Source organism: Cervus canadensis, chromosome 24 (genome assembly GCF_019320065.1).
Source record: "Cervus canadensis isolate Bull #8, Minnesota chromosome 24, ASM1932006v1, whole genome shotgun sequence".
Taxonomy (NCBI): Eukaryota; Metazoa; Chordata; class Mammalia; order Artiodactyla; family Cervidae; genus Cervus; species Cervus canadensis.
This window is the reverse complement of record NC_057409.1, coordinates 40,053,328-40,080,772: the sequence shown is the minus strand read 5'-3', so window position 1 is coordinate 40,080,772 and position 27,445 is coordinate 40,053,328. Positions and strand designations below refer to the sequence as shown.

Below are 27,445 nucleotides of genomic sequence, written 5' to 3'. Positions count from 1 at the left end.
TCCAGAGTCTCCTGAGCAGGATGGGGCCCACTGATCACGGCCACCCTCCCTGTTCCCTGGGAAGCACCCCATCCATCCTTCCGAGTAGGGCCTCCCTCCTCTGCAGGCCCCCGCCCTCCTCCCGGGCAGAGCTGGCACGGATCTCAGCTAAGCCAGAGTTGAGCTGGCGCGCCGAGCCAGAGACAGCAGGAGCTGCAGGCAGGACTGGGCCCCAGGTATCTCCATTTTCCTGTCTGTAAGGTACCTGTCAGCAGCTCACCCAGCAGGGGAAGGTGAAGGATTAATAAGGGCATGTCGGAGAAGTGCTTTTGGCTCCCGGGGAGAAAAATGCCGCCTGTGTGCTGTTGCCGTGGCGCCCAGGAGGTGTCCCGTTGAGGCGTGCCGGCTGGGAATCCGGCCGAATTAGCCTTTCTCACCTCCGGATGGAAGGCAGCCCGGGTGAACGCATTTTAGTGGGAAGACACTTTACTCCCCGTCATGAAGGAGTGAGGCCAGGTTCCCTGCAGCCCGCTGGGTGCGCCTCACCTGTCCTCTTGCAGCCGCTGAAATCGGTCCTCCAGCAGTGACCCAAGCTGGCTGCTTCTGGCCAGCATCAGAGCATTAGAGGTACAGAGGACCCGAGGGCTGCAAGGCCAGTGACTTTCAAGCGTTTCTGACCATCATCTGCAATTTAAAATAAATTTGTATCATGACCCACTTGACTTACAAGCGTGAGTACACACACACAGGCACACACTACCACATGTGTGCATATGGAATATAGAATATCATTAACATAGCCTGGACTCTAGGGACAGATTGCCAAGTTCAAGTCCGGCCTCTGCTGATCTCGGTTTTCTCAGCTGAAGAACGGCGGTGACCGTAGCATATCTACACCCCTCACGGTTGTCATGAGGATTCAATAAAATAATAAAGTACTTAGCCTACTGCCTGGCACCTGATAAACTTGTTATAATAAGTAAATGTGATTGAAACAAAAGTTCCCAAAGCAGTGCTAACACATGAGTACACTCTGAAATATCATAGTCCCTCAGAGTCCCTATTTTAAAATGCTAGTCCTACCCACGAAATTGATCCATAACCTGTTAACAGGGTGACGTACAGCTTGAAAAAGATCACCGATCTAGGAGGGGGAAACTGAGTCCCAGGGAGAAGAGCCACTTGCTAGAGGCCACTCAGCTAGCTGAGAGCTGACTCATACTCCACTCCTGTCCCGGTACCCCCGTGCCGCGCCTCTCCCGAGCTGGCCCGGCTTTATGACCGACTGAACAACCGCTAATGGCCTTACTACCCCTCCCAAGCTGGCCCAGATGACACTGGAGATGGTCAGCAACAGGTTTCTCATTTCAAAGTCATCCTGGCCATTCTTTGGAAGATCAGAGTAGGACCTCGACACCCTCCGCCCAGCCTCCTTCCCTTTGAAGTCTCTGACATCTGGTTTCAATTGCCGGGGAGCGTAACGTGATGGGCAGTTACCTCTAAGTGTCCAGTACAAACACAGTGGACACGGAGGCCGTTGTCATCCCCTCACTTTCATTCATGTGTCCTGCCCTCTCATAGCCTAGCCCGCCCCCCTTGCCACTGGATTTAACATTTTACATCTCTGCCAAAAGCTCACCCACTCTAACATTTCCTGGAATCGCTCTCCCAGGCCTTGTGGCTTTCTGCTTTTCACATTTCCATTCATTTCTGCGATTCACCTTTGTTCCCTTTTTCCTTCCCACCCCAAACGGATAACAGGGAATAGAATGGGCTGGGTTGAGTTGCTGCAGCTAAATAATTTGACAGGGCTACTTCACCTGTTCATTTGTTTGTGTTTCCAATGATTACTTCTAGCCTTGCTGCCGCTAGATGCTCTACAATGGTGTTGGAGATTCTGTGACACGGTGACAAATTTGAACTTACAAATTAGGACGCTCTGAGGTTGTTTGCTATTTACTGTGAGTGAGAGGCAGACATGGCAAAAGGAAGTATGAAAGGTTATGCTCATAGTATTTAATAGCAGAAAGATGGGAAGTCGACCGTGAAAAAGCTATTCAGCGCGTTTAGTGATTTCCTTCAGCTCCCGGCTTTATTAAATGGTATCCTGAAGGGTGCTGACAAAGATGCCTAATTACATACAGTAGCACACACAAAAAAACATATATAGAAATGGTAGGAGCCATGCACAGGCTTTTTGGGGAGTCTTATGGGAGGCCAGCCCCAGGATGAAGACCCCACCTCACAACACGCAGACTTGAACGTCGGTTTCCAGCATTCCTTGGGGCCCCACCTAGCACCTGACTCATGCTTTCATTCACTTCACAAACGGTTGCTGAATGAATGACTGGCAGCAACAAATAAACAAGTGAATGGATGGTGAATGAATCACCTAGAGCCGAGGGCAGAACTGACTGCCTTCAGCCAGGTTTGCCCAGCCAGGTTTGGTTGCCTGCTCCTCATATTTTGAATCAGTTACCAACATTGACAAGTCTGAAGATTTTCCCTGGGGTTGGTGTAAGGTACAGTTCCGGCGAGGCAGAAAAGGAAAGACGACCTCAACAGAAGTAGATTACCTTTATTCAGGCAAGGAGGAGAGACAGTCGGCCTGATGACCAGGCTGAGCGCTGAGAGGGATCAGGGATGCTTCATACTTACAGGGAGGTTTGTGGAAGCGGTGGGATATTTTGAGTATTCTTTTGTTGAGATGACATTTGTAGTTGGGCAGGGGGTAGGTGTAGGGGGTGGTAGGTTTCCGGACAGGGGCTGATAAGTCCCAGATAGGTGCAACCAGCCTGGAGCATCAGGGTGGAACTAAAGTTATACTTTGTTTTCTCTGAAGTTAGATGATTCAACAAGGGGCCTTTGAGACTGTTGTTCTCTTTCCTAGGCCCAAAAGACTCCTTCAGTTGGTTTTTTGTTTTTTTTGCTTCATGTGTGGGAAGAGACATCTTTTTGCAAGATCTGGCCACACTGGCCACCTCCCTACTTGGGGCCATCATGGTGGTGGCTGCCTTTACAACCGGCATGTGGCGTTCCTCTACCACCTCCCCTGCAGCCCTTTACCCTCCCTGCCCCCCAGCGGGCCATCCCCTCTTACAAAAGTGGTTTGTATCCTAGAAGCATTTGTACTTGCCACACCCTGACCTAAAGGCACAGCCCTGAATGCTTTGCACTGAATGGAGTCTGAGTCCCTTGGAGCCCTATTCTTTTCCATTCAGCTTTGTGCGAACAGGAACAGTGTGTGGGGTCCCACCTCCCAGTGGCTTTGCTCTGACTTCAGCCCTTGTGCTTCTGATGATCCTGTAACAGATGGTTAGCTTTGGTTCAAAATAAGCGCCGTCTGACCCAGAGAAGGTAGAGATGAGAAGGCCTGTTCCGTGTGCCAGCTGGGCCAAGCCGGGGCCACTCCAGTGGCCATACGAGGGTCTGTGCACGGACAGGTGTCTTCCGCAGGGTGGAGCTCACTGTGTTAAGCCAGACTTTTTTCAAAACCATTTTTGATAGATGTCGTTCACTACATGTGTCACCCATACTTGTGTCTTTAAGTGATCTTTTTTTTTACATTTTTGGCCATGCCACGTGGCATGTGGGATCTTCCCCAACCAGGAATTGAACCCACATTTCCTGCACTGGAAGCGTGGAGTCTTAACCACAGTCCAGTGTCTTAAACAGAACACCCAGGGCATGGTTGAGTCCCGCCTGGGGTCCGTGTCACCCACACTCATTACGGCCTGGCCTGGCCTTTTGTGTTGGCCTCAGACCCTCTGCAGTGGAGTGAACAGGTGGGTTTGTGTTCATCCCTCTGTCTTGGCTGTGTCTACAGCTAGGGACCATTCTTCTTAACACAGGTTATGGTTTTGACTTCACCAGAGCACACAGAAGTGACTTCATGTGTGTGTGTGTCCATCTTGGCTTTCCTTTCTCCTTCCAACTTGAAAGGCCCACCCTTGGAGGAGAGACTTAATATTTGGCATCTTCCTCCTGCTGCGTGTGACACAGGCTGCTGCCTGAAGGATTCACTCCCGTACTTTGCCTCTCTGCAGACTCAAAGCCCACAGTTGAGACACTGGGACCCACCGTGAAGAGCGAAGAGACCACCACCCCGTACCCCATTGATGAGGAGACCACGGACTGTGGGGAGAACTGCAGCTTTGAGGATGGTGAGGATGGGGTGGTGGTTGTGTTTCATCTGGGGTGGCATGGGTGCTGGCCAGTCACAGTGGAGGCTGGTCCATGGCTGGGGCCAGGAACTGGGGGTCCCTTGGTCAGAGGTCAGGAAGGTGTGGTATTTGGGGCTTGGGGCAGTGGCAATTTACAACCTATCTAGAAGGATTCAGATAATGGAAACACCAGTACACTGTTCATCAGCTGAGATAAGAGCCCATCCAAGGAGAGCTCCATTGAGAAGTCTTCTTTCCGAGCCCTCACTTGCTATCTTTGGAATCCACAACCATGATTGCTGTGTCCACAGCACAGTCAAAGGGAGATCTGGCTGTTGGCTGGGTGACTTGGTCAGTGGAACACACTAGTTGGGTTAACTCAGCAGTTAACCGTAACTTGCCGTATTTCCCTGTGTTTTCACCATCACTGGTAGAGAAGGCATGACATTTACGACTCTTAAGAGTGGACACTGCATTTTCCACAAGGCGAGTGAGGTCAGTGACAAAGGCAGAATTTCGAAAAGTCACTTCAGTTGTCCCTCAACGCTCAGGGCCTCTTCATTTCCCATCGACCTTGTCACATGGGAAATCTATATCATTTTCATTTTCTCTCCTAAGCATATCCAACTCAGATTAAAAAAACAATAATTGGCAGAGCCCAAGAAGGACATCACATTTTAAATCTTCCTGCTAAGGCCGCAGAATATGAGGACATTCCTAACAAACCACAAATTTTGGAACACCTGGCATTTTTGACTAGGATTAAATGCTTGACAGCCTCAATTTACAGTAAATTGCTGATCATTATTAACTGTTCATTGAACCAAATGAGGGAAGATTGGTGAAGAGGCTGGGGAAGTGATGGAGACATAAAAACCTAGCACCCAGTCAGTGGATAGATGGATGATAAAGTCTACGGAACCCATGCCCTTAATCACTGGACAGTATGAGGAACTGTGCTGATGGGGTAGACAGCTCCCAAAAATGGCTACAAAGAAGAATGGGAGGAGAGCCAAAAATACATGCTGAAGTTGTATGACTGCAAAATGATAATTTAATGCATATGCTTTTAGGAATGCGCTTTTGTATATTGCGTGGGCTGTGGGTGGGGGGAACACTCTTGGTCAGGGACAGTTGAATTCAGAATTCTGACATTTTAATGAACTTGTTTTTGTTTTATGAAGAGGAGAAAGAGACTTGGAGAATCTTCCAAGACATGTTTGAAAGAGTTTGAGAGCCAAAAGGGGAATGCATTCATTTACTGTGTGGTGTTGGATTAGCAGAGTTAGCTTGGTGGAGGGTAAAAGGAAGGTTTTTATCTAAATGCCAATCCAAAGGAAAATTTAAGAGTTCTGTTGCAAATCAGAAGTTTAATTTTCCCGCTTATAGTGTGGTTTGTCTCATTTGGGGTTTCTTTAGTGGTTCCTCCCTTCTCTCCCTCTCTCTTTTTTCTTTAGCAAAAGATCTCTTTGTGGAATTGGGTTCCTGAGATACAGTATGCATATAAACATTTGAGAGGAATTATGCTATATTGAATTACTCCATACTTTTGAATGGAAAAATAGAAATTTAGAAGTTGTCGGGAGAAGGGGATGGTGAGGGCGAAGGGCTGACTTTTCCAAGCCACAGGTTGATGTTGCAGTAATAGATTCCATGTGTTTGTTCTCATGCTGACTTTGGCCACGGATGGGCAAATATTAAATATTCTTTCTTGGGAAGGGGAAGAGGCGAGCGGGACCCAGTGACAATCTGCCGTGTGCCCCCAGGCCAGCAGGGCCTTCCCCTCAGAGGTGAGCCCTCCTCACCCCCAGGGTGGGAGCAGCTTGTTGCATCAGTCTGTTGTTCCCTTTTCACTTCCTAACCTGCATTCTAGGTCTTCCCCACGGAAATTCCTCTCTGGGAAGCCTGAGAAGGGAAGTGAAAAGGCCAAAGACCCCACTTCCTCCCTGCTCCCAGCATTGAGCAGCATTTTTCCGCTGTCTCCGCAGCCAAGAGTCCTAATTTGGGTTCCCATTTCCTCTCTTCCCCCCCCCACCCCCACTTCATCACATGTTTGGCACCAGCTCGGACTGGATTTTTAGAGCTGAGTGGAACCTCAAAAGAAACTCTTGGGTTCAGTCTATTCACTTAGAGGTGAACAGCCCTGCAGATGGAGACGAGCCATTGTGTGGTCTCTTCTTAGATTTCCATTCTCTGCTGCCCCTGGAATCCTGGCCTTGGGGCACTCCAAGCCATGTGAAATTATTCTTCCTCCTGATTGGCGCTGAGCTGGGTGGCAGGCTGGTCTGCCCCCACCCCCCTCGTTTTTGCCCTTAACATGCCAAGTTGCCCTCCTGGCAGCACCTCCCCTTGGGGATTCTGAACTGACTGGTCCTCTGAAACGAGAGACCTGGCTCAGGGCGGCAAACAAGCCCTCCTTGTTTCCGAGGTCACTTTCTCCTCCCCAGCCAGCACCTCCTGCATTTCGGATTCCAGCCTCTGCGGTTGCCAGCGGGCTGCCCATCACTGCTGACAGCCAGGCTGGCAGGATCCCGCCTTGCACCAAGGCGCTGGGGAGACATTCTTCTCTGGCATTTAGCGAACAGCGATTTTCACATTTGTCTGCTCTCCAAGGTGGACAGAAGAGGCTGATTAGAGCCTGCAGCCATTTGGTGGCCTCATTTATAATTGCTGACTATGGGAAGCACTGGCAGACTTGGCTTTCATGCCTGGGAAGGATGAGACCAAAGGCTGACCCGAAAGCCAACCATCGCCAAGATGGGTTCAATGAATAAGCAAAGGGGGCCATTGCTTTCGCTGCTCTCCCCTTAGGCCCCGCCAGCGGTTTAAATAGCACCACTGTGGCTGTTCTCCCGGCCCATTTCATTTGCCTTGTTTTGGGTTTTGTTTCCCTTGTAGACAAAGATTTGCAGCTCCCTTCAGGATTCAATTGCAACTTTGATTTCCCAGAGGAGCCCTGTGGTTGGATGTACGATCACGCCAAGTGGCTCAGGAGCACCTGGGCCAGCAGTTCCAGTCCCGACGACCGGACGTTTCCAGGTAAGCCAGCCGCGAGTGACGAGTTGATAGAGGACTTCCCTGGTGGCTTAGTGGTAAAGAATCCACCTGCAGCGCAGGAGACACAGATTTGACTCCTGGGTCAGGAAGATCCCCTGGAAGGGAGGGCATGGCAACACTTTCCAGATTCTTGCCTGGAGAACTCCAGGGACAGAGGAGCCTGGTGGGCTACAGTCCATGGGGTGGCCAAGAGTGCGACATGACTGAAGCGACTTAACACACATGTAACACCAGCCTGCACCGTGTTTTTCAGCTCTAGATTCCCTGGCGAGCTTGCTAATAACTCCCCACCATGGAGTGGTCCTCTGCTCTTTGCCCACAAACCACCAAGTCTTTGCTGACAACCTCACCCGACAGAACAGCTGGTTGGTGGTTCCCAGCCCTCTCTTGTGATTACCGGGCAGCCTGGAAGCTGGGAGGGAGGGAGAGAAGCTAAGGTAAAGAAGAAGAAAGAAAGAGCAGCTGGGAGTTCCTAGGAGAGGGCTGAGTCACTGTCCCTTTGTTCCCGTAGTCAGCGCTCACCAGCACCAGCACGGAGCCTCTGGTCAGCTCCAAGCTGGGTATTGTTCCTAAAATGGCTCATTGGGAAACTCCTGGCCCAAACTCCTTGACTGCTACTTCTGGGTATCATCACTTCTGTCGAAAACCAAGTCAAGGGCCTGAACCACTTGGCCTCTCAAAGAGCATCGCTGCCAGTCCTTGGAATATGAGGAAGCCACCCCCTTGGTCTCAAAGCCTCTCCTGACGCTGCTGACAGAGCTGCTGTTGTTGTTCAGTTGCTAAGTCATGTCTGACTTTTTGCGACCCCCATGGGCTGCAGCCTGCCAGGCTCCTTATCCTCCACCATCTCCCGGCTGCTGCTGCTGCTAAGTCGCTTCAGTCTTGTCCGACTCTGTGCTACCCCTTAGACGGCAGCCCACCAGGCTCCTCTGTCCGTGGGATTTTCCAGGCAAGAGTACTGGAGTGGGCTGCCATTGCCTTTTCCCCCATCTCCAGGAGTTTGCTCAAGTTTATGCCCATTGCATTGGTGATGCGCTCTAACCATCTCATCCTCTGTCGTCCCCTTCTCCTTTGGCCTACAATCTTTCCCAGCATCAGGGTCTTTTCCAGTGAGTCAGCTCTTCAAAGCAGGTGGCCAAAGTAGAGGGAGGGGTTGTCTTTAGCCCTTCTAAGCAGGTAGAAACAAGTGTTATCCACACTCTGTACCATGGCAGGCTTTTATAGCAGTGTTCCAGTAAGGTGTAACCACCAGGATTTTTTTTTTTTTAATCTGCTTTGTAATGCTTGCCACTCTGTGGTGTAAATCCTTCCACTGTGGTTGAACACAAGCTACCAACATGACATCATCAGAGGCGGAGTGGAGAAGTAAGCAACACAGCCTTAGCTTTTTCCATCACGCAGATACAGTAGATATAAATAACTTCAGAATCATGTGTACCGGTAAGGTGTATTAAAATAATTAGGAAGTATTGCACTTTGAGAATTTATTTCCTTTTGTTTTCTAATATACTTTATTTCTGGGTAACTTTATATTGTTCCATTGGTAATGTTTGTGTTTCAACAACTGGCTGACAAAATTCCAGAAAATTCCACAATCGGCTCTCTCAGGCCAGTATGTAGTAGATGTTGCTCCAGCACATCACGAGTTAGCTTTCAATGCTCCTGGACCTGAGGCCCCCCAAAAGAGCTTGACAGGAAAGAGGTTAATTCTAGAAATTAGTAGATCATACGTTGCCTGCCTAGAGAAGGAAAGGGGGAGAGGCGTCCCCTTGTGCAGAGTCTCACCCGCTGCCCCTCACCCCCAGGCCTGGCCGTGGCCCCCCGCCCCAGGGGTGGCCGTGGGACAGATGCTGGGGGAGCACCACAGGCCTCCTTCTGACTCGCCCTGCACTTGCTTTCCCGGAGGGTCACGGCGTCTGCTCTGGAGAAAAACATTTTCATATTTCAAGTGTTTATCTCTTCAGCATTTGAGTGCTCAGAGAGATTAATATCTGAAGATCACCACCGCCCTGGGCAACGGGGGAGAGCACTTACCCTCGTCCCAGCCTTAATCACCCTCCCCCCTCTCGTTCACTGCAATAATGTTTAATTAATATAATGAGCCTCCTGCACGTTGGAAAAAAATACTTATTTTTATAACCCAGCCTGGATTTTTCATTTCATTTCCTCTCCTTTGAGACTTGGCCCAATTAATTGGTTGTTTTTCCCAACCCCCACTTTTTATACAAACGTAAAGGAGATTTGCAGGGTGTGTGTCTGTGTGTGTGCACATTTATAGGTGTGTATTTGTGCGTTGTGTGTGTATGTTCGTGCATGTGTTTCTTTCTCGAGGTATTTGTGGTTGTGTCTGTGCATATATTATGTTTTTATGTGTCGATTTTGTGTGTTTGTAAATATGGATATGCATGTGTTTGGTTTGTGTGCATGTGTAAAATGTGTGCGTATGTGTCTGTGTATGTTTGTGTGTAAGTGTGTTTGTGGTTTATATGCGTGTGTGTGTGTGTGGTGTGTGTATAAGGGTACAGCTTGGCAAAAGCGCTTTGCGTGAAGGGGTGTAGATGATACAGCAAGGGGAGATTTACCGAATCTTATTCAGCATCCATCCTCGGGTTCTTTCTAACAATTCCACCTCCTCCCTTGAACTCTTCTGAGCAGATTTTCTCTAGGAAGGCCTGAGGTCAGCCCTGTCCAGGCTCCAAGGCCGCCAATTTGCAAGTGACGCTTTGGGAAGAGCGTAAGTTACTCTGTTCGGCAAGGTTCCTCTCTGCCCGCTCCTCGCCCTGCCCTGGCCCTCACCTGATGCCCCAGTCGACCCCAGCTACTGGCTGGGGATCCTCATCCTTGCCCCTCATTCCGCTTGATTCATCACAGCCTGCGGTTGGGAGGGCTTTTCAGAGCAATCTCGAAGAGCGGGCAGCAGTCCAACCTTGGCTGGCTGATAGGGACAGAAAGAAAATTAGGGCCATGAGGAGCTGCTAGGTCTAATGTTGTTTCTCCCTTAAGAAACTGAGAAAGAAAATAACAATTTTCCTCTTCCAGAAGAATCCCTGAGGTTTGCAAAAGCGGCCCTTGGACACTGCCTCCAGAAAACCGAATCATAATATTGTCTTCAGAGCCCTCTGTCCATCCTGCGATGATTTAAAGAATTATTTGCTCTATTTCCCACTCTCCTTCTCCTTACAAAACATGACGCTGGATTCTACGCAGGAGAGGATAGAAAGCCCTTTCAGTTCAGGGTGGTCCTTTTTTCTTCTTCTATTTCTTAAAAAAAAAAACAAAAACCTGGGGCCCCGAGGGGAGCAGTTGGGAGAAAGGAAACAGCTGTGCTTGGTTAGGGGCAGGGCAAATGCTGACGGGTTCAGAATCACGGGGCCTTCTAAGTCAAGCCTGAAAGCCACTGTGTCAGCCACACTTCACCCCTCCACAGAGAGGAGACCGCACCACTCTCTAAGTGTGCCGTGTGTTTTATCTCCTTGTTAGATAGGTAAACAAAAGTAATTACACTTAAGGAGGTTTCTCCATCAAGTGCAGAGGGAGAAGACAGGAAAGAAAAAAGGAAATAGCCATGTTGAAATATCATAACTGGCTATTTGATTAGAGCTGTCTGTGGAAACGACTTACATTCCTCAGATGTTTTCTGATTTCGTTCTTTTCTCTTGTTTTCTTTTCTTTTCCTTTCCTTTTAAGTAAGCAATTAGTTCGGTTCTTCTGGCTAGTGGAAAGAGTTGCTTAAGGCTGACAAGACACCCTCTGGTTTTATTCCACTGTTTTTGTTTTTCAAGATAGTCTTTCAAGACACTCAGAATTTCTTTTTTTAGCTCTTTGCTTGTGGCTTAGAAGCCTGGAGCGTGTTCACAGTAGCCCCAGGGGACCCTGTTCCGAATTCCTGGAGTGGGTTGCTGTGCCCTCCTCCAGGGGATCTTCCCGACCCAGGGATTGAACCCACATCTCTCTTGTCTCCTGCACTGGCTAGGTGGGTTCTTTACCACTAATGCCTCCTGGGAAGCCCTCTCTGAGAAGGCACTTTGCCTTTGCCCTGTAACTGCAATGACACTGAGAATGTCTCAGCTAGTGGGAGCCACTGTATCTCCTGCAGACCTTCTCAGGTGCACGGATCAGGAACAGAATTTGGGTGCACTGGTTAGAAACAGAATTTTGAGGATGATCAGATTCAGCTCAGCAAGGAACAAGGCAGAGAGATGCTGTGGCGAACCTGTGTGTCTAGACCTGCCCTGCTTCATATGGTAGCCACTAGCCACCTGGGGCTAATTTAATTTTAATCAGAATTAAATACAGACAAAACTTCAGTTCCTCCATCATACCAGCCACATTTTAAGGGCTCAGTACCCACTCTGTGTGGCGTGGTGCAGATGGAGAACACACCAGTCATCACAGGACGCTGTCTTGGTCAGCACTACTCAAGCACCTTTTGAGATGAACAGGAGGGTAACTTCCAGGGCCCTTGCTGATGCTGCTGCTCCTTGGTTTGGTGCAAATCAAGAGGCAGATCATTAGGGGGATGTGTCTTCTCTTTGATCCCTTCATGGGAGTGTTCAATGCCTGTCACTGTGTCATTCTACCTGAGTAACACAGTTAAGTCAGCAAGTGACATAGACAGTGTCAGAACTATCCCATTCAATCAAAAAGAGTAAATACTAAGTAATAGCAATTATAGTAATAAAAATTGTTTTATTATTATTATTATCTTCAGGAATGTGACAAGGGTATGCCAGGTCAGCCTCAGCATCTTCAAGTGTGTGGTCACCCTAAATGTGTGTTCTTTGATATGTTTGTTGACCTAATGAAGTATGACTTCAGTATTACTTCATTTCAGTAACTTTAAGTCGTGGAAGTAACATAAAGAAAACAGGCAAAAGCTATTGGGACTAGTTTGCCTTTCTAAAAGGACAGAGCTCTGCCTACCTAGCATTTGTATGTTTATTAGATTGAGAGACCAGAACCTTTACTCTGGATTCAAAAACAAGTGAGAGTAAGTCAAGAATACAATGTTCTGAAATACTCAGATTTTACAGGTGGTGCCTATTCCATCAGATGTAGGGCTGTTTTAATGCACATTGGGCTGCTGAATAAACTCCAGGAGCATGGAGGACCAGGACTGTGATTCACTGTGGGACATGCACAAAAGAGGATTAAGTATAGCTGGGGATGGTCAGTAGATGGTCACAAAGGAATCAGTGAAAGAGATGAGTCACTTGCTTACAACGGGCTTGATTTGGGGTGGTGAGCTAGCAGTGACTCTTTGAATTAAAAAGCAACTCTCTGAACTCAAAAGACCTTCCTCATAGGTGGGGCCAATGGCAGCAAACAGTCCAGACACGGAATTGCCATTAGCTTGAATTACCTTCAGAAAGCAGTCACTGTGACTTGGCTAGGGCACAGCCACTACAGATTTGGAGATGGGAACTTCTCAGGCTTAGACCAGGCTAGATTAAAATTAAAGAGCAGGAGCAGCTGGGCTAGAAGAAAGCTATATTTAAGGAATAATATCAACTGGAAAAGGAAAGCATAGTGGCCCTTCTGTATGGAAAGTAGGGAGGAAAATATCTCTGACTCTGTAAACAACACAGCAGTAGAGAGGAGAAACTATTTTTCCTTATCTTCTGCAAGTCATGATTGGTTGAGTGTGCAGATTGACAGTGAAGCGGCAGTGTGATAAAGAATGTCTCCATTGCAAACCTTCATAAAAGCTGACATACCAAAAAAATCAGCTCCAGATAGACTCCTGCAAAACCCAAGGCTGAAACCTCAAATGTCCACAAACTGGTCAACTGTAAACCTTGAGAACATTCTGTGGAGTTCATCCAAAGTCAATGTTTCCCTTAACCAGTTGTTAATTTGAGGACCTTAGCAGACATAGGCTGACCTTGGGAGGCCAGCTGAGGGGCTGACTCACGTTTTAAGCATGACCTATAGGAAGAGACTCTATCTCCTGCAGCACTAAATAGTCTTTCAGATGGCTATTCTAGCAGGAGGGCAAGATGCTAGCCAGGAGATGTGTGTGTTGGACAGATGGTGTGTTTGGCTTTGCGATAGCCAGGAGGATAGACTGGTGATTTATTTCAGGGTTTGGTAAGGTGTCGGCGCCATTGATTCTGTTGCTGTTGGGCCAGGAACATTCACGTGATCACCCAGCATTTATGCAGCTGAAGCCAGATGTGGTCGTAAATTGCCAGGTGAAATGTCAGGAGACCCTTCCTAGAGACAGCAGCAGGTTAAGATGCCTGAGCGACCTTGTCCTCCGCACTTCCTCTCTGCCCTTTTGAACTCCTGTTATTCATTCCCTTGTGATTGTTTTCCCTGTGTCATGGGCAACAACAGATGTTTTGAGTCAAAGACCTAGCAGAATGCCTCCCAAATATATCAGGTCCAGGAGGAGAGGGATTGTATCTCTGGGACATTTTTGTTTCATTCTCTTTCAGCAGCTAAATGTATTTCCTCTACATTGTTTTCTTGTTGGAAACCATCCATTGGCAACATCACTGCCATCAAACTACAAAAAAAAAAAAAAAGGCGGGGGGGAGAGAGAGAGAAGACAACCTCTAGCAGGCAGACCTGGTTCTTAACCAGTCAGTTGTCATGTTTTGGGACCTCTTAACCATCCAAAGGGCTTCTCCTCTAAAGTCCAAGCAAATCAGTAAAGTAGTCCACCCATGCAAGGCCAACCCTTTGCTCTATCAAGTCATCAACAGTCACTGTCTGCTAAAATTTCCTCTGTGTTTGGCAGTAGTGGGCCATAAGGTAGAATGTTCCAGAAGAGCAAACTCCATGGACACGGCCTGTGCTTCACTCACAGCAGAGACAGGGATGCCGGGACTTAAAGGAGCTGAAGTACTGAACTGAGCAAAGTACACCTCTAAAGAAGCCAGGGTTATATTTCCTGAGGAAGCAAAGACCAGGGTCTTAATTCTTCAGGAGTGAACTTGTTTCTTAGTCAGAGGACAGAAATTGGCTGTACTTCATGGGGGAATAGAAGGATGACATGTGTCTAAATGGCAGTGGGAAAACTTAAAACTGAATTGAAGACGTTTCTGACAGTTAGGGCTGCACCTCCCCGCCCCCACACACACACAAAAACACATTGCCAGCATGGCCTTTGTGAACCCCTGCTTTGGAGAATTCAAAGCAAAGGTGGACAGCTGTGCTGGGGTGTTTTCAGTGTGGTTCCTCTGGCCAGCAGGGCTGGCCCCTTCTAAACAGTCTTTTGGGGCCCCACTCTCATTCCAGAATCATGTATTCTTTTATTTTGTCTACTGTAGATTGACCCGAAAGACATGTGGTCAACAACGCCTGGTATATAGCATGGGGCTGGCCCATTTCTGGGGTTAGGACATATCTGGAAACCGTCTTATTCCAGAGAACATCTTTCCTGTCCTTGAGCCAAACCTTACTTCCTTTGAGTCTCCAGTTGGTCTTCCCAGGTTATTGGGGCTCTTTGGACCCTTTTACTTTCTAAAAGAAACAAAAAAACCCAGCAAAGCTAAAGTTCAATACTTCGGCCACCTGATGCAAAAAGTCAATTATTGGAAAAGACCCTTATGCTGGGAAAGATTGAAGGCAGGAGGACAAGGGGGCGACAGAGGATGAGATGGTTGGATAGCATCACTGACTCGATGGACATGAGCTTAAGCAAACTCCAGAAGATGGTGAAGGACAGGGAAGCCTGGCATGCTGCAGTCCATGGGGTTGCAAAGAGTCAGACATGACTTAGCAGCTGAACCATAACAGAGGCAGAGTGTTCAGAGATGGTAGTTAAAATAAAGATCATAGCTTTTATGGAGCTTCTGCTGTGCCCCTGTTCCTATGTAAAGCACTTTAAAAGGCTCTTTCCATTTCCTCCTCCTCCCAGCCCTATGCAATAGTGCTATTATTGTATCCATTTCACAGATGGGAAGACTGAGCCTTTAAAAGATTAGCAAAGCTTCGGATGCCAGCCCCCATGAGAGGTGAGGCTCTGGCGATTTTACTCGGTCCAATGAGGGTTCAGATCCTACTTCCATGCCTCTCTAGGAGTGGTCTGGAACACACTTTTCAATTCTCTGAGCCTCTGTTTTCTTTTTGGTAAACATGGAGAACATCATACTTATTTCACAGGAAGGTTACGGCAGGCGACGAAGCCCCCCAGCGTGATGTCTGGCACCTCGAGGTGCTCAAGTCACATCAGTTCTCTTGCCCCTGTCCTTCCTCTCCCCCTCTCTGGGCTCCTCTTGACCAAAGTCATTCCTTCGTGATGTACCGCTTCTAATCAGTCCTCTCTCAGTGACAGGCGGGGACGTTTTGCAGCTCAGCGTCCTTCTGACTGATGTCTCCTGCTAATTCCTTAAATTTACATATCATCTTTCTTCCCTTGAGCTCATAGCACTTAACAGACAAGTGGGGCACAAGTGATTTCACTAAGTGAAATTCAGAGGCCTGCTTGTCTAGAGATTCTGCAAACCAGTGGATTAGCTCAGATGTCAGCACTGAGTTATGATCCTTCAGCTGCTCGTGCTTAGCACGCCACCAGCATTAACTCCCTGGTCTTCCAGTGGTCCTTTAAATCATGCACAGTGATTATCATCTTATTGTGAGAAAGGGAGAGAAGAGAGGAGAGGAAAAGTGGGAGGGGGTGTGGGCCAGCTCAGGTCCCCAGGAGAGGCAGTCTGTGACACCTTTGGCCTCACGGTGCCTGAAGTTTTAGCAACAGGATGGGTAAATAAAGCAGACCCACAGAAAATCCAGCCAGCCTGGCTTTTTACACCTCCACACACATTTTACTGACTAAATTCTAACCATTATGCTATGATTCCCATGCTGCTTAAGAATGTAAATTCACACAAGTGACAGTATTTCTGCCAAGCAATTTTCAGACAGCCAGTGGGTCTTATTTGTGAAACTGTGAAGGAAGAAGGCTGAATAATAAGTCTCTGAAATCTGGTTTCCTTTACATACGAGGTGGAAGCAGTTAAGTCTTGGAAATGACTGGGGCATGGGAGCATCTGGGGGGTTGTCACTGGCGGCTCGGTGGACTGGATGCTTCCACAGGTCACCTTGTTTTAAGATCTGCGTATCAGTCATAGGTATATTTACTTTGCAAAAGCTATTGTGCATTTTTACTTATACATACTCATATTTCAGTATAAACGTTCCTTAATAAAAAGCAGAACGTCTCAAAAAATCACCTCACCTTTGAAAAGGGCTGTTGGCCCAGTAGGATGGGAGGGAATTGTGAGATTATATGAACCTGAGGGATTACAGAGCCCAGCTGATTTCCTGATCTGTTCTTGTTTCCAATAGACAGCCTCATAACTTTCTTATCCATGTGTTTATCATTCATTCATGGGAACAGAAAATTTTGACATATATATGTATGTGTCACTATCTAGGGGCAGGGAGAAGAAGCATTCTTTACCCTCCTGTGTGTAAGGCCAGGACCTTATAGTCTAACCAAGGAAATAGAAAAGACATATACCAAACAATTTAATTGCAGTACAAGGCAGGGGGCTGAAATGCATGAAAATGGCCTCCAGTCTTTCTAAAAACCAGGTAAAATCAGTGGTATGGTCAGTAAATGCTTGAGTTGTTGAAAGAAGAGAGGCATTAATGTTGACATGTACAGGGTGGTGAGGAGAAGAACTGGCAAAAGTGGTGGGGTGGGGGTCAGGGGGAAGCAGAGAATTACAGGTAAAAGGAGAAAGGGGAACAGTGCCCAGTAGAGAAGCCAGTTTGCCTTAAATCGTATGTGCGTGATCACGTGGACTTGGGACACGGTTACCGGGGACACAGCTGACGTGAAGGGCCTACTGCCAAAGGCAGAGAAACCTGAAGTCCAGTCCAGCTTTGCTACTCACTAGCCTTTCTACTTCGAACAAGTCACTTGAACCTTTCCCAGCCTCGGTTTCTGCATCTTGTATACGGTAAGATTCATAAGACCCAGCTCACAAGCATATGGTGATGATTAAATTATAAAGGCAGATCAACATGCTTTGTAACCTATAAAGCAGTATGCAAATAGGCCTTATAATTATTATCATCAATAGTGGTAGTAATGAGATCTGATAGGAGAAGCATAGGTTTAGAAGTTCTTTGAGTGTCTGCTTGTGACACCAGTGTCTCCTCCTCCTCAGCAGATCACCATCATTGAAATTCTCTGCTGTAGACAGCTGCCTCTTTATCTGTGCTAACTCTGGCCTTGAAGAGCTCCCATGGTGCGGGGTATTGGGCCCATGTGCCTCTAGATGGTTAAGGTACCCCAAACTGGAATCCTGACTATGCATCCTAAACCGGTCTAATTTGACTTCAGGGGAGGGTAGCTTCCAGAACAATAACCACAGAGAATCTAACCAGAAGGGACTTAGGGGATACGGGGAGGAGGGAGAGAGGTGGCCAGGAGGAGGGAAGGAGCTGTTTCTGGGCCACTGATGGGAGGACTCCCACAGGCTCTGCTTTCACTAGAAAGATGATGTTGGCAGGTATATAGCAGCACACGGGTGGCCCAGGAGTCCCCTGCTGATTCTGGGCTCTGGAGGCCCTGCCTGTCCTTCCCTGACAAAGATATTCCCAGTCCCTGTTGAGGAAAAAAAGCTCTGTGCCCACATCTCAGATTAACATGATCCCGAGGCATCTGATGTGCTGGTTATGCGCTGCAAAAGGGCCACCGCCGTCTTGCAGAAGTGTTCAACATAAGATGTTTCAGGGCCAAAAGGAGACAGTGAGATTTTCTGCTCAGATGCCATCCTGTTCTCTGTGCAAGTGGTCAAAATGCTCCTGCATGAACTGGATTTACCGGTGCAGGTCCCCACACCTATGTCTGCAAGGCATGAGGTCTGCCAACAGGGGAGTACCTGATGTATTTAAAAGTGCATCAGCCAAAAGACACATTCTTCAAACATTTGGATGGGTGAAACCTTCATCTCCCAATGTGTGTATGAAAAGTGAAAAATGAAAGTGAAGTCGCTCAGTCGTGTCTGACTCTTTGCGACCCGGTAGACCATAACCTACCAGGCTCCTCTGTCCATGGGATTTTCCAGGCAAGAGTACTGGAGTGGGTTGCCATTTCCTTCTCCAGGGGATCTTCCTGACCCAGCAATCGAACCCGCGTCTCCCACATTGCAGGCAAACGCTTTACCATCTGAGCCACCAGGGAAGCTGCTAAACACATAGCTTTTGTTAGTGATGATGACAACACCTATTTTATTGGGGCTGTATTTGCCTGACTGTCTCAGAAAGGCCACATTCAGGCCTCCCCAGGGTGGGGCAGGGAAGGGAGTGGGGTCTCAGGTCCCTTGCATCACCCCTTTGTTGTTCATTGTTCAGTCACTCAGAACTTTCTGACTCTTTTCAACCCCAGGGACTGCAGCACACCAGGCTTCCCTGTCCTTCACCATCTCCTGGAGCCTGCTCAGACTCATGTCCATTGAGTAGATGATACCATCCAACCATCCCCCACTCCTGCTCAGCCAGCATTCCCTGCTCTGCTTGAACAAGGATGCCGGGCTTCTGAGCTGCAGTTACCAGAGCCCAGGCTTCATCCAGGAGCACTGCTGGAGACAGAAGGTTGTAAATGTCTTCCAGTTGGACAGTGCCCAGCCAAGATGATAAAGGCTGGAAGCATTAACTACCTGGCCAGAACCATCCTCTAGTCTAGCAGTCACTTCACCCCGTATTATTCAGTTCATTACAGCGCCCTGGCCCTTTGGGTAAGCCGATGATGATTAAAATGTGGGCTTGGCCTCTCAGAATCTAGGGGGGAAAGACAAGCACCAATACAGCCAACCAAGACCTAAGCTGGATGGTACTAGGTGCCATATGTAAAAGGTACAAAGGAAGGGATGCAGAGAAAATTTTTAGGCAGGAGGGACCTTCTTGACATAAAGACTCAAGAAAGGGCCTTAAGGGGATGCAGCATTTGAATCAGAGCCCTAAGAAAGGAACACAGAGCCTGGAGAACAAGTTCATAAATAAACAAAGGACACCCAAACTCTGCCCCGGCTTACCCCCCGCCCCCCGAGGGGCCATAACTGCCAGCTGGTGTCCTTCCCAAGCATTTACCAGGGACCTCTGTTTGGGTCTGTTTCCCCCTCCAGATGACAGGAACTTCCTGCGGCTGCAGAGTGATGGGCGGAGCGAGGGCCAGTACGCGCGACTCATCAGCCCACCGGTCCACCTGCCGCGGAGCCCCGTGTGCATGGAGTTCCAGTACCAAGCCACGGGCGGCCGCGGGGTGGCGCTGCAGGTGGTGCGCGAGGCCAGCCAGGAGAGCAAGCTCCTCTGGGTCATCCGCGAGGACCAGGGCGGCGAGTGGAAACACGGGCGCATCATTCTGCCCAGCTACGACATGGAGTACCAGGTGGGGTGGCGTCGGGAGACGGTGCGGAGATCCGAGGGGATCCTTGTGATCTGCGTTTCAATATTTCAAAGGCCGTGCCCATTCATCATTAGGGAACGCGGTTAAGCGCCGCTGTTTTCATTGTGTTTCTCCCGTTGCCATGGCAACTAAATGACACTCTTATTTGTTATTCAGAATGTGCCTATCTCTACACCCAGACTTGGTTCTTTGTTCCTCCTATTGCCTTTTATACTGCTGAAATCTTCCCCAACAAATGTTTCTTCTCTCCATTTTATTTTAGATTGCTATCAGATAGGCTGACAAAGGAACACAGAAGCCAGGGAAATGAACACAAACAAACCCTCCAAACAGGAGAAGAGAGGCCCTGGGAACCCCTGAGACTCAGAGGAAGAGAGGGCAACAGCCTCCCCGCCCTGTCCCAAGTGTTCAGGTGTTTGTTGGTGCTTAGCGGTCAGCAGACCAGAGAGGTTCCTAAAGGAGTGGGTTCTCACCCTGCAGCTCCAGGAGCTGAGTTCTATTATCTCTGCCCCCACAGAGCAAGAGACTGAGGCACAGATGGGGATGCGCAGCTGTGGCTGAAACTTGGGTAGAGGAGGCGATGTGCAAGAGGTGACTGAGAACCAGCCAAAGCATTAACCTGCTCCTCCCCAGACGAGAGGCAGCAACAGATGGCTGGTGAGGCAGCCAACTGCTCGCTCAGCTTGCCGGAGGACGTGTGCTCGTTTGCAGAGAGAACCCGGGGAGGGCGAAATCGAGGGCTGACTGGAGGCCGCTGAGCCGAGAGGCTCCTGCATGCAATCCGCAGTCACTCTCACGCTTGCAAAATAGCCTGAGTCCCACCCCCACCTGCCTTCCTACTTAGAAACCTCAGTGTGTTGTGGAGCTGCTCCCTGTTGGTATATTTTTGTCTCACCCACTAGACGGTGAGATTCTCCAGGCAGAGGGTCTTGTCTTCTTAGCTTTTGTAACTGTCAGGGTGCCTGGCACATAGTAGGTGCTCAGCAAACTAGTGGTGAAGAAAAATCACTTACCTTCTAGCTGTAATAATGGAGCCATGAGACACTGTTACCCCCAAGGTCATTCAAACCTGTACATTTCTCACATTACCCCTACCTGCTCATGTCCTCTTGAGTTTCCAGATACCTGGGTTGAGCATTTGAAAGATTTGTGAGAACAAAGAAAAAAATCAAACATGGCTAGGGAAATTTCAACTCTCCTTTAAACATGCTCTGGTTGTAGTCCTTTTAGTCAATACATTCTAGTTACTGGGCAACAATACCCACCACTTAGTTATATATATGTATTTTTTAATCCCCTTAAATATGCATTTGATTTCAACCAACTCATTTTAAATTGAGATTTCAAGTACCAGAGCCATGTGGTCAACAGATGTGTACCAGGTGCAGTAAGGCGCGTGTGCATGCGTGCACATGCGCACACACACACACACAGATTTTAAGCTACAGTTAACAGAAAACTGGAAATCTTTGCACTGTTTGCACCAAGAAGCTCAGTTAACCCTGGCGCTTTTTCTTCCTGCTTCTAGATTGTGTTTGAGGGAGTTATAGGAAAAGGACGTGCGGGGGAAATTGCCATTGATGACATTCGGATAAGCACCGATGTCCCGCTGGAGAATTGCATGGGTACGTGAATATCTGTCTCTTCGTGTCGCCTCGTGTCGAGGGCTGGGATCCACAAGGGGAGGCAGCACCTTGTTTTCAAACACAGCTGTTCCCCCGGCGGGTGGGGCAGCACCAGTCCATGCAGGAGGCGAGATGTGAATTCAGTGAGAGCTTAGGCTGCAGTCAGGACGGGAGAGGTGTCAGAACGGGTGGAGTCCTCTACCCCTGCTCCCATTCAGAAAGAGACATGCGCTTAGTATGTGAAGATTCAGGGTGCCAAGACCCCATCATCAGACTCCAGCTTTTAGCAAAGAAAATGCTAGAGGACAAGAGCAACTGCCAGTCAGAATTACATGCTGGAAAGGTTTGATGAATTTAATGGAAGCCTTCACTGGTGAGCAGAAATAGTACATATGTTATATTGAAGTGATAACACAATTACAGGCAGTTCTTTTACATGAATGAATTGCAGGGCGAGCTATGGCATGTGAAATAAGAGTTCAGATTTTGCTTTGAAGCTAATATCTCTAATGCCCAACATGCCAGAGTTGTAAGATTACACATTGCATGCCCAGTGACCAGCACAAGAAAGACACTGTGTCCTTGGACAGAAGTGCTGAGCACCCAGGCCACCTAGTTCACCCCATGGACCACCTCCCATCAGAGCCATGGACATTCCCAAAAGCAAGAGGAAATCCTGAGAAGGAAGGAGACCTACTTTCAGTCCGCAGAGTGACTGTAATAATTCACCAAGTGCTTTTCTTGGCACATGGGTCCCGGGTGTGTGTGTGCCTGACGATGTCAGAAGCACCTGGGACCGCCCTAGTCCCTTCAGGCAACTCTCGGGGCCCCGGGCATCTAAAACTAATCCAGGCTCTGAGAAAGTAATCAGTGGTAAGTGACTGATTACAATGCTTCAGGGACCCATTACTCTATAAAGGACTTTTTGTTCCAAAGCAACTTTGAGAATCTTTCCCACCTGGCCCCCATGACAACGATGTGTTAGACCCAGAGCCTGTGGCGGGCATGGGAGACTTTTTGTGGGATAGTATGAAAAAGCTTGATGAAACTCATCTTCATCATACACTGTGTCCACCTTATGTATTTCTCTCATCTAACTCAAATTTTTTTGTTTTTTTGTTTTTTTTTTCAGAACCCATCTCAGCTTTTGCAGGTGAGAATTTTCAAGGTAAAAAAAAAAAGTTATTTTTAAATTTCTGCATGCCTTTTCCTTCCTCCCATGTGATGTGAATTTGGCCGAGGCGATAAGCCTCCAGATTTGACAAAGCTCCCGAGAGAAAAATAGATGCCACACCTTCTCACCGCTAGATGGCGCCAGCAACACCTGTAGCTATGGGGAAAGGGCGATTGAGAGCTTCACTGTCTCTGGATTAATTAAAGTTTAGAAACCTATAATAGAGACAAATAGGTTACAGATAAACCTTTCAGCTTTGCATTGTCCAATGGAGAGCAATGAGGCTGAAAATGCATGAGTGGTGAGAAAAGAGAGGCTGTGGGGAGACTGAACCAAAAAAAAAGAAAAAACGTCAGTAGTAAATTAAAAGTGAAATGAGGTGGCAATGATTTATTTTCGACCAAAGATGGTTTCTTTCCAGTCAGAGGGCACCAAGGCAGCGGTCTCAATTAACCCTCCGCAAGGTACACAGTTGTGTGAGGGAAGAAAGTTAGGGGAAAGACATGAGGAATGACAGTCCTCAGCAGAGAAGGTTGCAGAAACCTGGAGGCGGTGTCTGGTTAAGGGAAGAAGGAGGCTCATTTGGTGACTGGAATTAGAGCACTTGAAATACAGGACTGAAAAATAGAAAGCGACATTTTATCCCTAATAAAGTAACTAGAGAACAGAGCAAAGAGAGAAGAATGTGGGATGCCTGCCTTATCCCAGGAGGGAAAACTAACCTCCAAACTTGGGGGTGCTAAAATGCAGTGTATTTCACATCTCACCCTCTCTGGAATCCTCTTGGTTGACACCGCTAACGTTTCCACCCGGGTTCCAGTACTAAGTATTTGGAAACCACTCTGTAAAGGCTTCCCATGAGTTGGCCCGGGTGTATAAGCACACTCAGAGACACTCACCCACACCTAATAACAGAACCTACTTTATGCAAACAATCCCGAGGGTTTCGATGCCCTGTTTACATTGGCTGGCCTTAACCCCACAGGTGACAGCATTTCAGAGATAAGGGAAGTCGTTTTTATATCTGAAGTCTAGACTCGTTATCTTCGCTCTCATTAATCTGTCCAGCTCCTGGCTGGACAGAGATGAATTCCTGGTTCGCCACCTAGATGTGCTCTCTGACTTCAAATCATCTCGCCCAATTTGCCACTCATCACCCACAGCGCTAAGACAGCAGATGAGGGAGAGGGCCGCAGGATGGGGGGTGGGAAACCTATCTAGGATGTCTTTTCTTTCTTCCTCACCCTTCCTGGCCTCCCTGAGTCCCATCCCCACTCCCCATTGCACATTTTTCAAGTATTAAGAGTATTCCTGTGCATGTGTTGGCGCTCCGTGGGTGTGAGATTTTCTGTTAACGTGAATGTAAAAGTATCGGAAGGAAAAGCTGAGATCAAAACTGAACGGCTTGGATTACAGTTGAATTCAAGTTCTAACTTTCGGGACCCAAGGTAATGTAGATCCTGGGGAAGTAAACTTGCTTACGTTGTTTCACGTGACTTTGATTGCTGAGACTCAAAGCTCCCAGGAAAGGCTGGTTAGGGCCTTCAGCCCCCACGGCAGACACTCTGCTGTGTGAACATGGATGTCTGGGTCCATGACTGACAAGTTCAGTGGCTAAGTGGTTTGCTTCTGTGAGTGAATAAACAAACCAGGGCACATGTGCTGTCGCGGAGGCTGTATTTACCATGAGGCTACACAGGCCAGTCATGTTCTCTTGTAAAATATATACGTAAATAAAATAGCCTCAGAGCTGCAGTGCTCGTTTAGCCAAAATAAACACAGGGCTTAGGGACCCCAAGGTAAGAATTTCCAGTGTGCTTCCGATGGGCTGGTTTGGGACTCCAGCACAGGCAGCCCTTGAGTGGCATGGATTGCCCCCACGGCTGTGGTCTTGGGAAATAACAAGCATCTTTGGAAGGAGGAAACCAAACTCCAGAGACTTGGCTCGGGAGTCAAGAGCAGGATGGGAATTGAGAATGGACAGTGTCGATCGCGTTGGCAAGTTTTACATGGAACTCTGACTTGGTAGCCAGATGAACCCAGGGCCAGGGAGGCTTCTATTGGGCTGAAGCCCCTCTGACTTCAGTAGACATCTCTGGGTTTTGACTTGAGCGAAGCCTTCCATTTGGGAGAGGAAAGAGGACATTCGCTCTACCTTACCAATGACCTCTCCGGGTCAGGGTGGTGGCAGCCTTCTCTTGGTGGGAGGGTGAATGCCTTGGGAATTAAACCAGGCTGTTCACTCAAATAGAGAAACAGAGAAATCAGGTTTGGGCAAGCAGGATATGGAAAGCTGATGGTGAAACCCTATTAACAACAGGCATATATTGTTAGTATGGTGGGGTTTTTTTTTTTTGGAATGTAGATTGTTTTTCTTTTCCATTATAAATTTACCATGAGACAGAAGCAATCTCATTCTTTATGAGAGACCAATGTGTACTAGGTAAACCTTTAAGGCAATGCAACAAAAGTGGCTTTCTGGACTGAGGCTTATTAGATAGTCTTGATCTTTTATATTTTGAAGTGTCTTTCATTTTCTGCCTCTTACTCATCTCTTGCCATGGAACATTTTCTTTTTATTCGAATCACCTTGTGTTTTCTGCTTGGTATATATGCTTTGATTGTGTATCAGGATATGAGTCAGTAGTGAAGAGAAACAAGCCACACTGAAAAAGAGAGCCATGTAGAGAGGGGACAAGGAGATGGAATGAATAAGCTGTGTTGTCATGTGATGTTTAAAACGACTTTTTTGCTGTTGTTCTAAACAATGTGGCCTGGGTGTGCTTTTTTTTTTCTTTTTTTCTAAGCAGTGGCTATAGACATAGTGCCATCATGTATCTTTTTCTAGAATTTGAGCTTTAACAAATGAAAAACTGTGTGTAAAAGAGTGGGGGGAGGTGGAGAACTGAAAAGTGGTGTAATTAAGGTGATGGATTATTTCTTCTTAACCAATGCTTTCTATTTTCAATACGAGTAAAAAGAATAATAAGCCAGTAAAAATACATAAAACCCGTAATCTAAGTTCTGCAGTTGTTTACCAGGTAGTTATTTTTAGCAGGTTGCAGTGGAAGCAAGAGCTCTTGTTCATGTTCGAGGCTGTGGGCTTTGAACAAAGCGGGAGCAGAGAGACCCATGGGAGTCCCAGGCACGGGTGGGAGTGAAAGTGAAGGATTCAAAAGTGCCGCGTCAACCACTGATGGATGCCAGGAGGGACATCAGTAGCTCCTGCTCCCAGCTCTGAGCCTGGGTTTGGGTCTCAGACCAGCTCTGAGGGCTGCTGGCCCTACCTCTTGGGCCTCACTCGTGCAGTCCTCTGCAATTTTCATCCAGGTAAAAGTAGAAAGAGGACATCACAGGCTGTCTCCTGGGCATAGAGGGGCCCATTTTGGGGCAGTGACAGCTGCCTAGGGTTTGACCCTGTGTCTCAGGTTTTCAGGTCTGTTTAGTTCGTACCAACTGGCCCATCTCTGCCATGTCTCTTCCCCATCTTTCCATCCCCGCCCGCATCCCCGCTTGATCTGCCAATCGGCTGCCTCCCTGAGACTTTGCTCCCCAGTGTAACGCCCCCCTATGCCAGGGCACAAGACCTGGGGTGAGCCTCAAATTCTCTCTCTCTCTGGCATCCCTTTCTCCCACAGCTCTTTTGACTAGAAGCACTTGCAAGACACAGTGAGGGTTAAATGGTGTTTTCGCCGTGATCCTCTGATGAAAGGCAGAGTATTCCCAGCCCCTGCCAGGGCTCCAGATAGGCAGCTGTGGGCTGTGACTCCTTCCCCATGGCCCCCTCCCCCTGAGGTCCCCAGCTGCCGGATCAGAGCTAGGTGTTGCTGAGCCGGGGAGCCTGGAGAGGAGATGCGTGTGAACCGCTCACTGCCCGCCTGCTGCTGCTGCCCGAGGGGACCCCAAGGCATCCTTTGTGAGGTTCGATCCGCAGAGGCCTGACACATCGCCCTGCAAGTTTACCATTCATTGAAGCCGCCACCAACATCAGTTTCTCTAAGGGGAGAAGAAAATTTTTTTCACTGACTTTTCCTCTGTCCAGGAACAGAAGGGACAAGCCTTAATTTAAAAGAAGTAATCTAAGTGTCACCAAAGAGAGGACAAGTGTTCAGACTTCAGGCAGCCACGGATCTGGGTTTAGGGGTGTCTTAGACAGGTGTGGGGGGGCAGGCAGCAGCATTCCTACTAATTAAGTGGAAATCTCCCAATGACCACCCCCCCCGACACACACACACACACACACACACACACACACACACACACACACACACACACACACACACACACACACACACACACACACACACACACACACACACGTACTGAGTGCAAGGCAAATGGAGAGTCATTTCTCAGGGAAATTTTATGCTTCTGCATTCTTCTTCCAAACAGATCGGTAGGCGTGACCACGTTCCTCGACCCTCTTCTATAAACTTCTCTAGAGAAGCCAGCTTTCTCTTTTGTTTGTTTAATCTCACAAATTAAATAAATGTTTTAACTGAAATGCCCCTTCTCCAGCACTTCGTTTTCAACCTACACATACAAGACTGCAGACAGGCCAGGCCTGAAAGAGTTCTGATTTGCAATGAGCCTCTTTTTTTCCCCCTCCAAGAGAGATGATTTACATTAGGTATCTTTCGAAACATTTCTCTTGGAAACCTGGATGACTCCTCCAGGTCCGGAGGACATTTCATAAACTTAGCTGCAGAGATGTTTTCGCTTTTTGGTGATTCAGTGAGAATTTGACTGAGACAGTCTGCAGACAGGTTCAGACAGAGAAAGAAGCAGAAAGGGAGAGGTCTGCTTCCTGTTCCACCCCGTGTGGTTAGGGCAGAGTCTGCACACTTCTTCTGTCAGTGGACAGATAGTGAACATGTTGGGCTCTATGACACTCTGTGTGGCTGGGACTCCCTGCGCCTGGGCACAAAGGCGGCCATAAGCCATATGTGATGAGGGTGGCTGTGTTCCAAAATGTACAGAAATAGGCTGAGAGCCAGATTTCGTCTTCTGACCCCTGGGTTCCAGCACGGGCGGAGGATTTGGTCCACGTGCTTCCAGTCCTGACCCCACCACTTCCCAGCTG

The 27,445-nt window shown here is 48.1% G+C and overlaps 1 protein-coding gene across 4 annotated transcripts in view; it reads left to right on the top strand.

The window, feature by feature from the left end:
• The window catches only part of NRP2 (neuropilin 2), a 120,095-nt gene that overhangs the window by 65,379 nt on the left and 27,271 nt on the right, over window positions 1–27,445 (top strand). For 2 of the 4 annotated variants that reach the window (XM_043445653.1, XM_043445655.1), the window contains exons 11-15: window positions 4,026–4,142; window positions 7,041–7,181; window positions 19,283–19,545; window positions 21,092–21,188; window positions 22,321–22,341. In XM_043445653.1, the coding sequence (XP_043301588.1) occupies window positions 4,026–4,142; window positions 7,041–7,181; window positions 19,283–19,545; window positions 21,092–21,188; window positions 22,321–22,341 (639 nt within the window). Of the gene's footprint in view, window positions 1–4,025; window positions 4,143–7,040; window positions 7,182–19,282; window positions 19,546–21,091; window positions 21,189–22,320; window positions 22,357–27,445 lie in introns of all 4 variants that reach the window. The other 2 variants (XM_043445652.1, XM_043445654.1) reach the window with 1 other exon arrangement.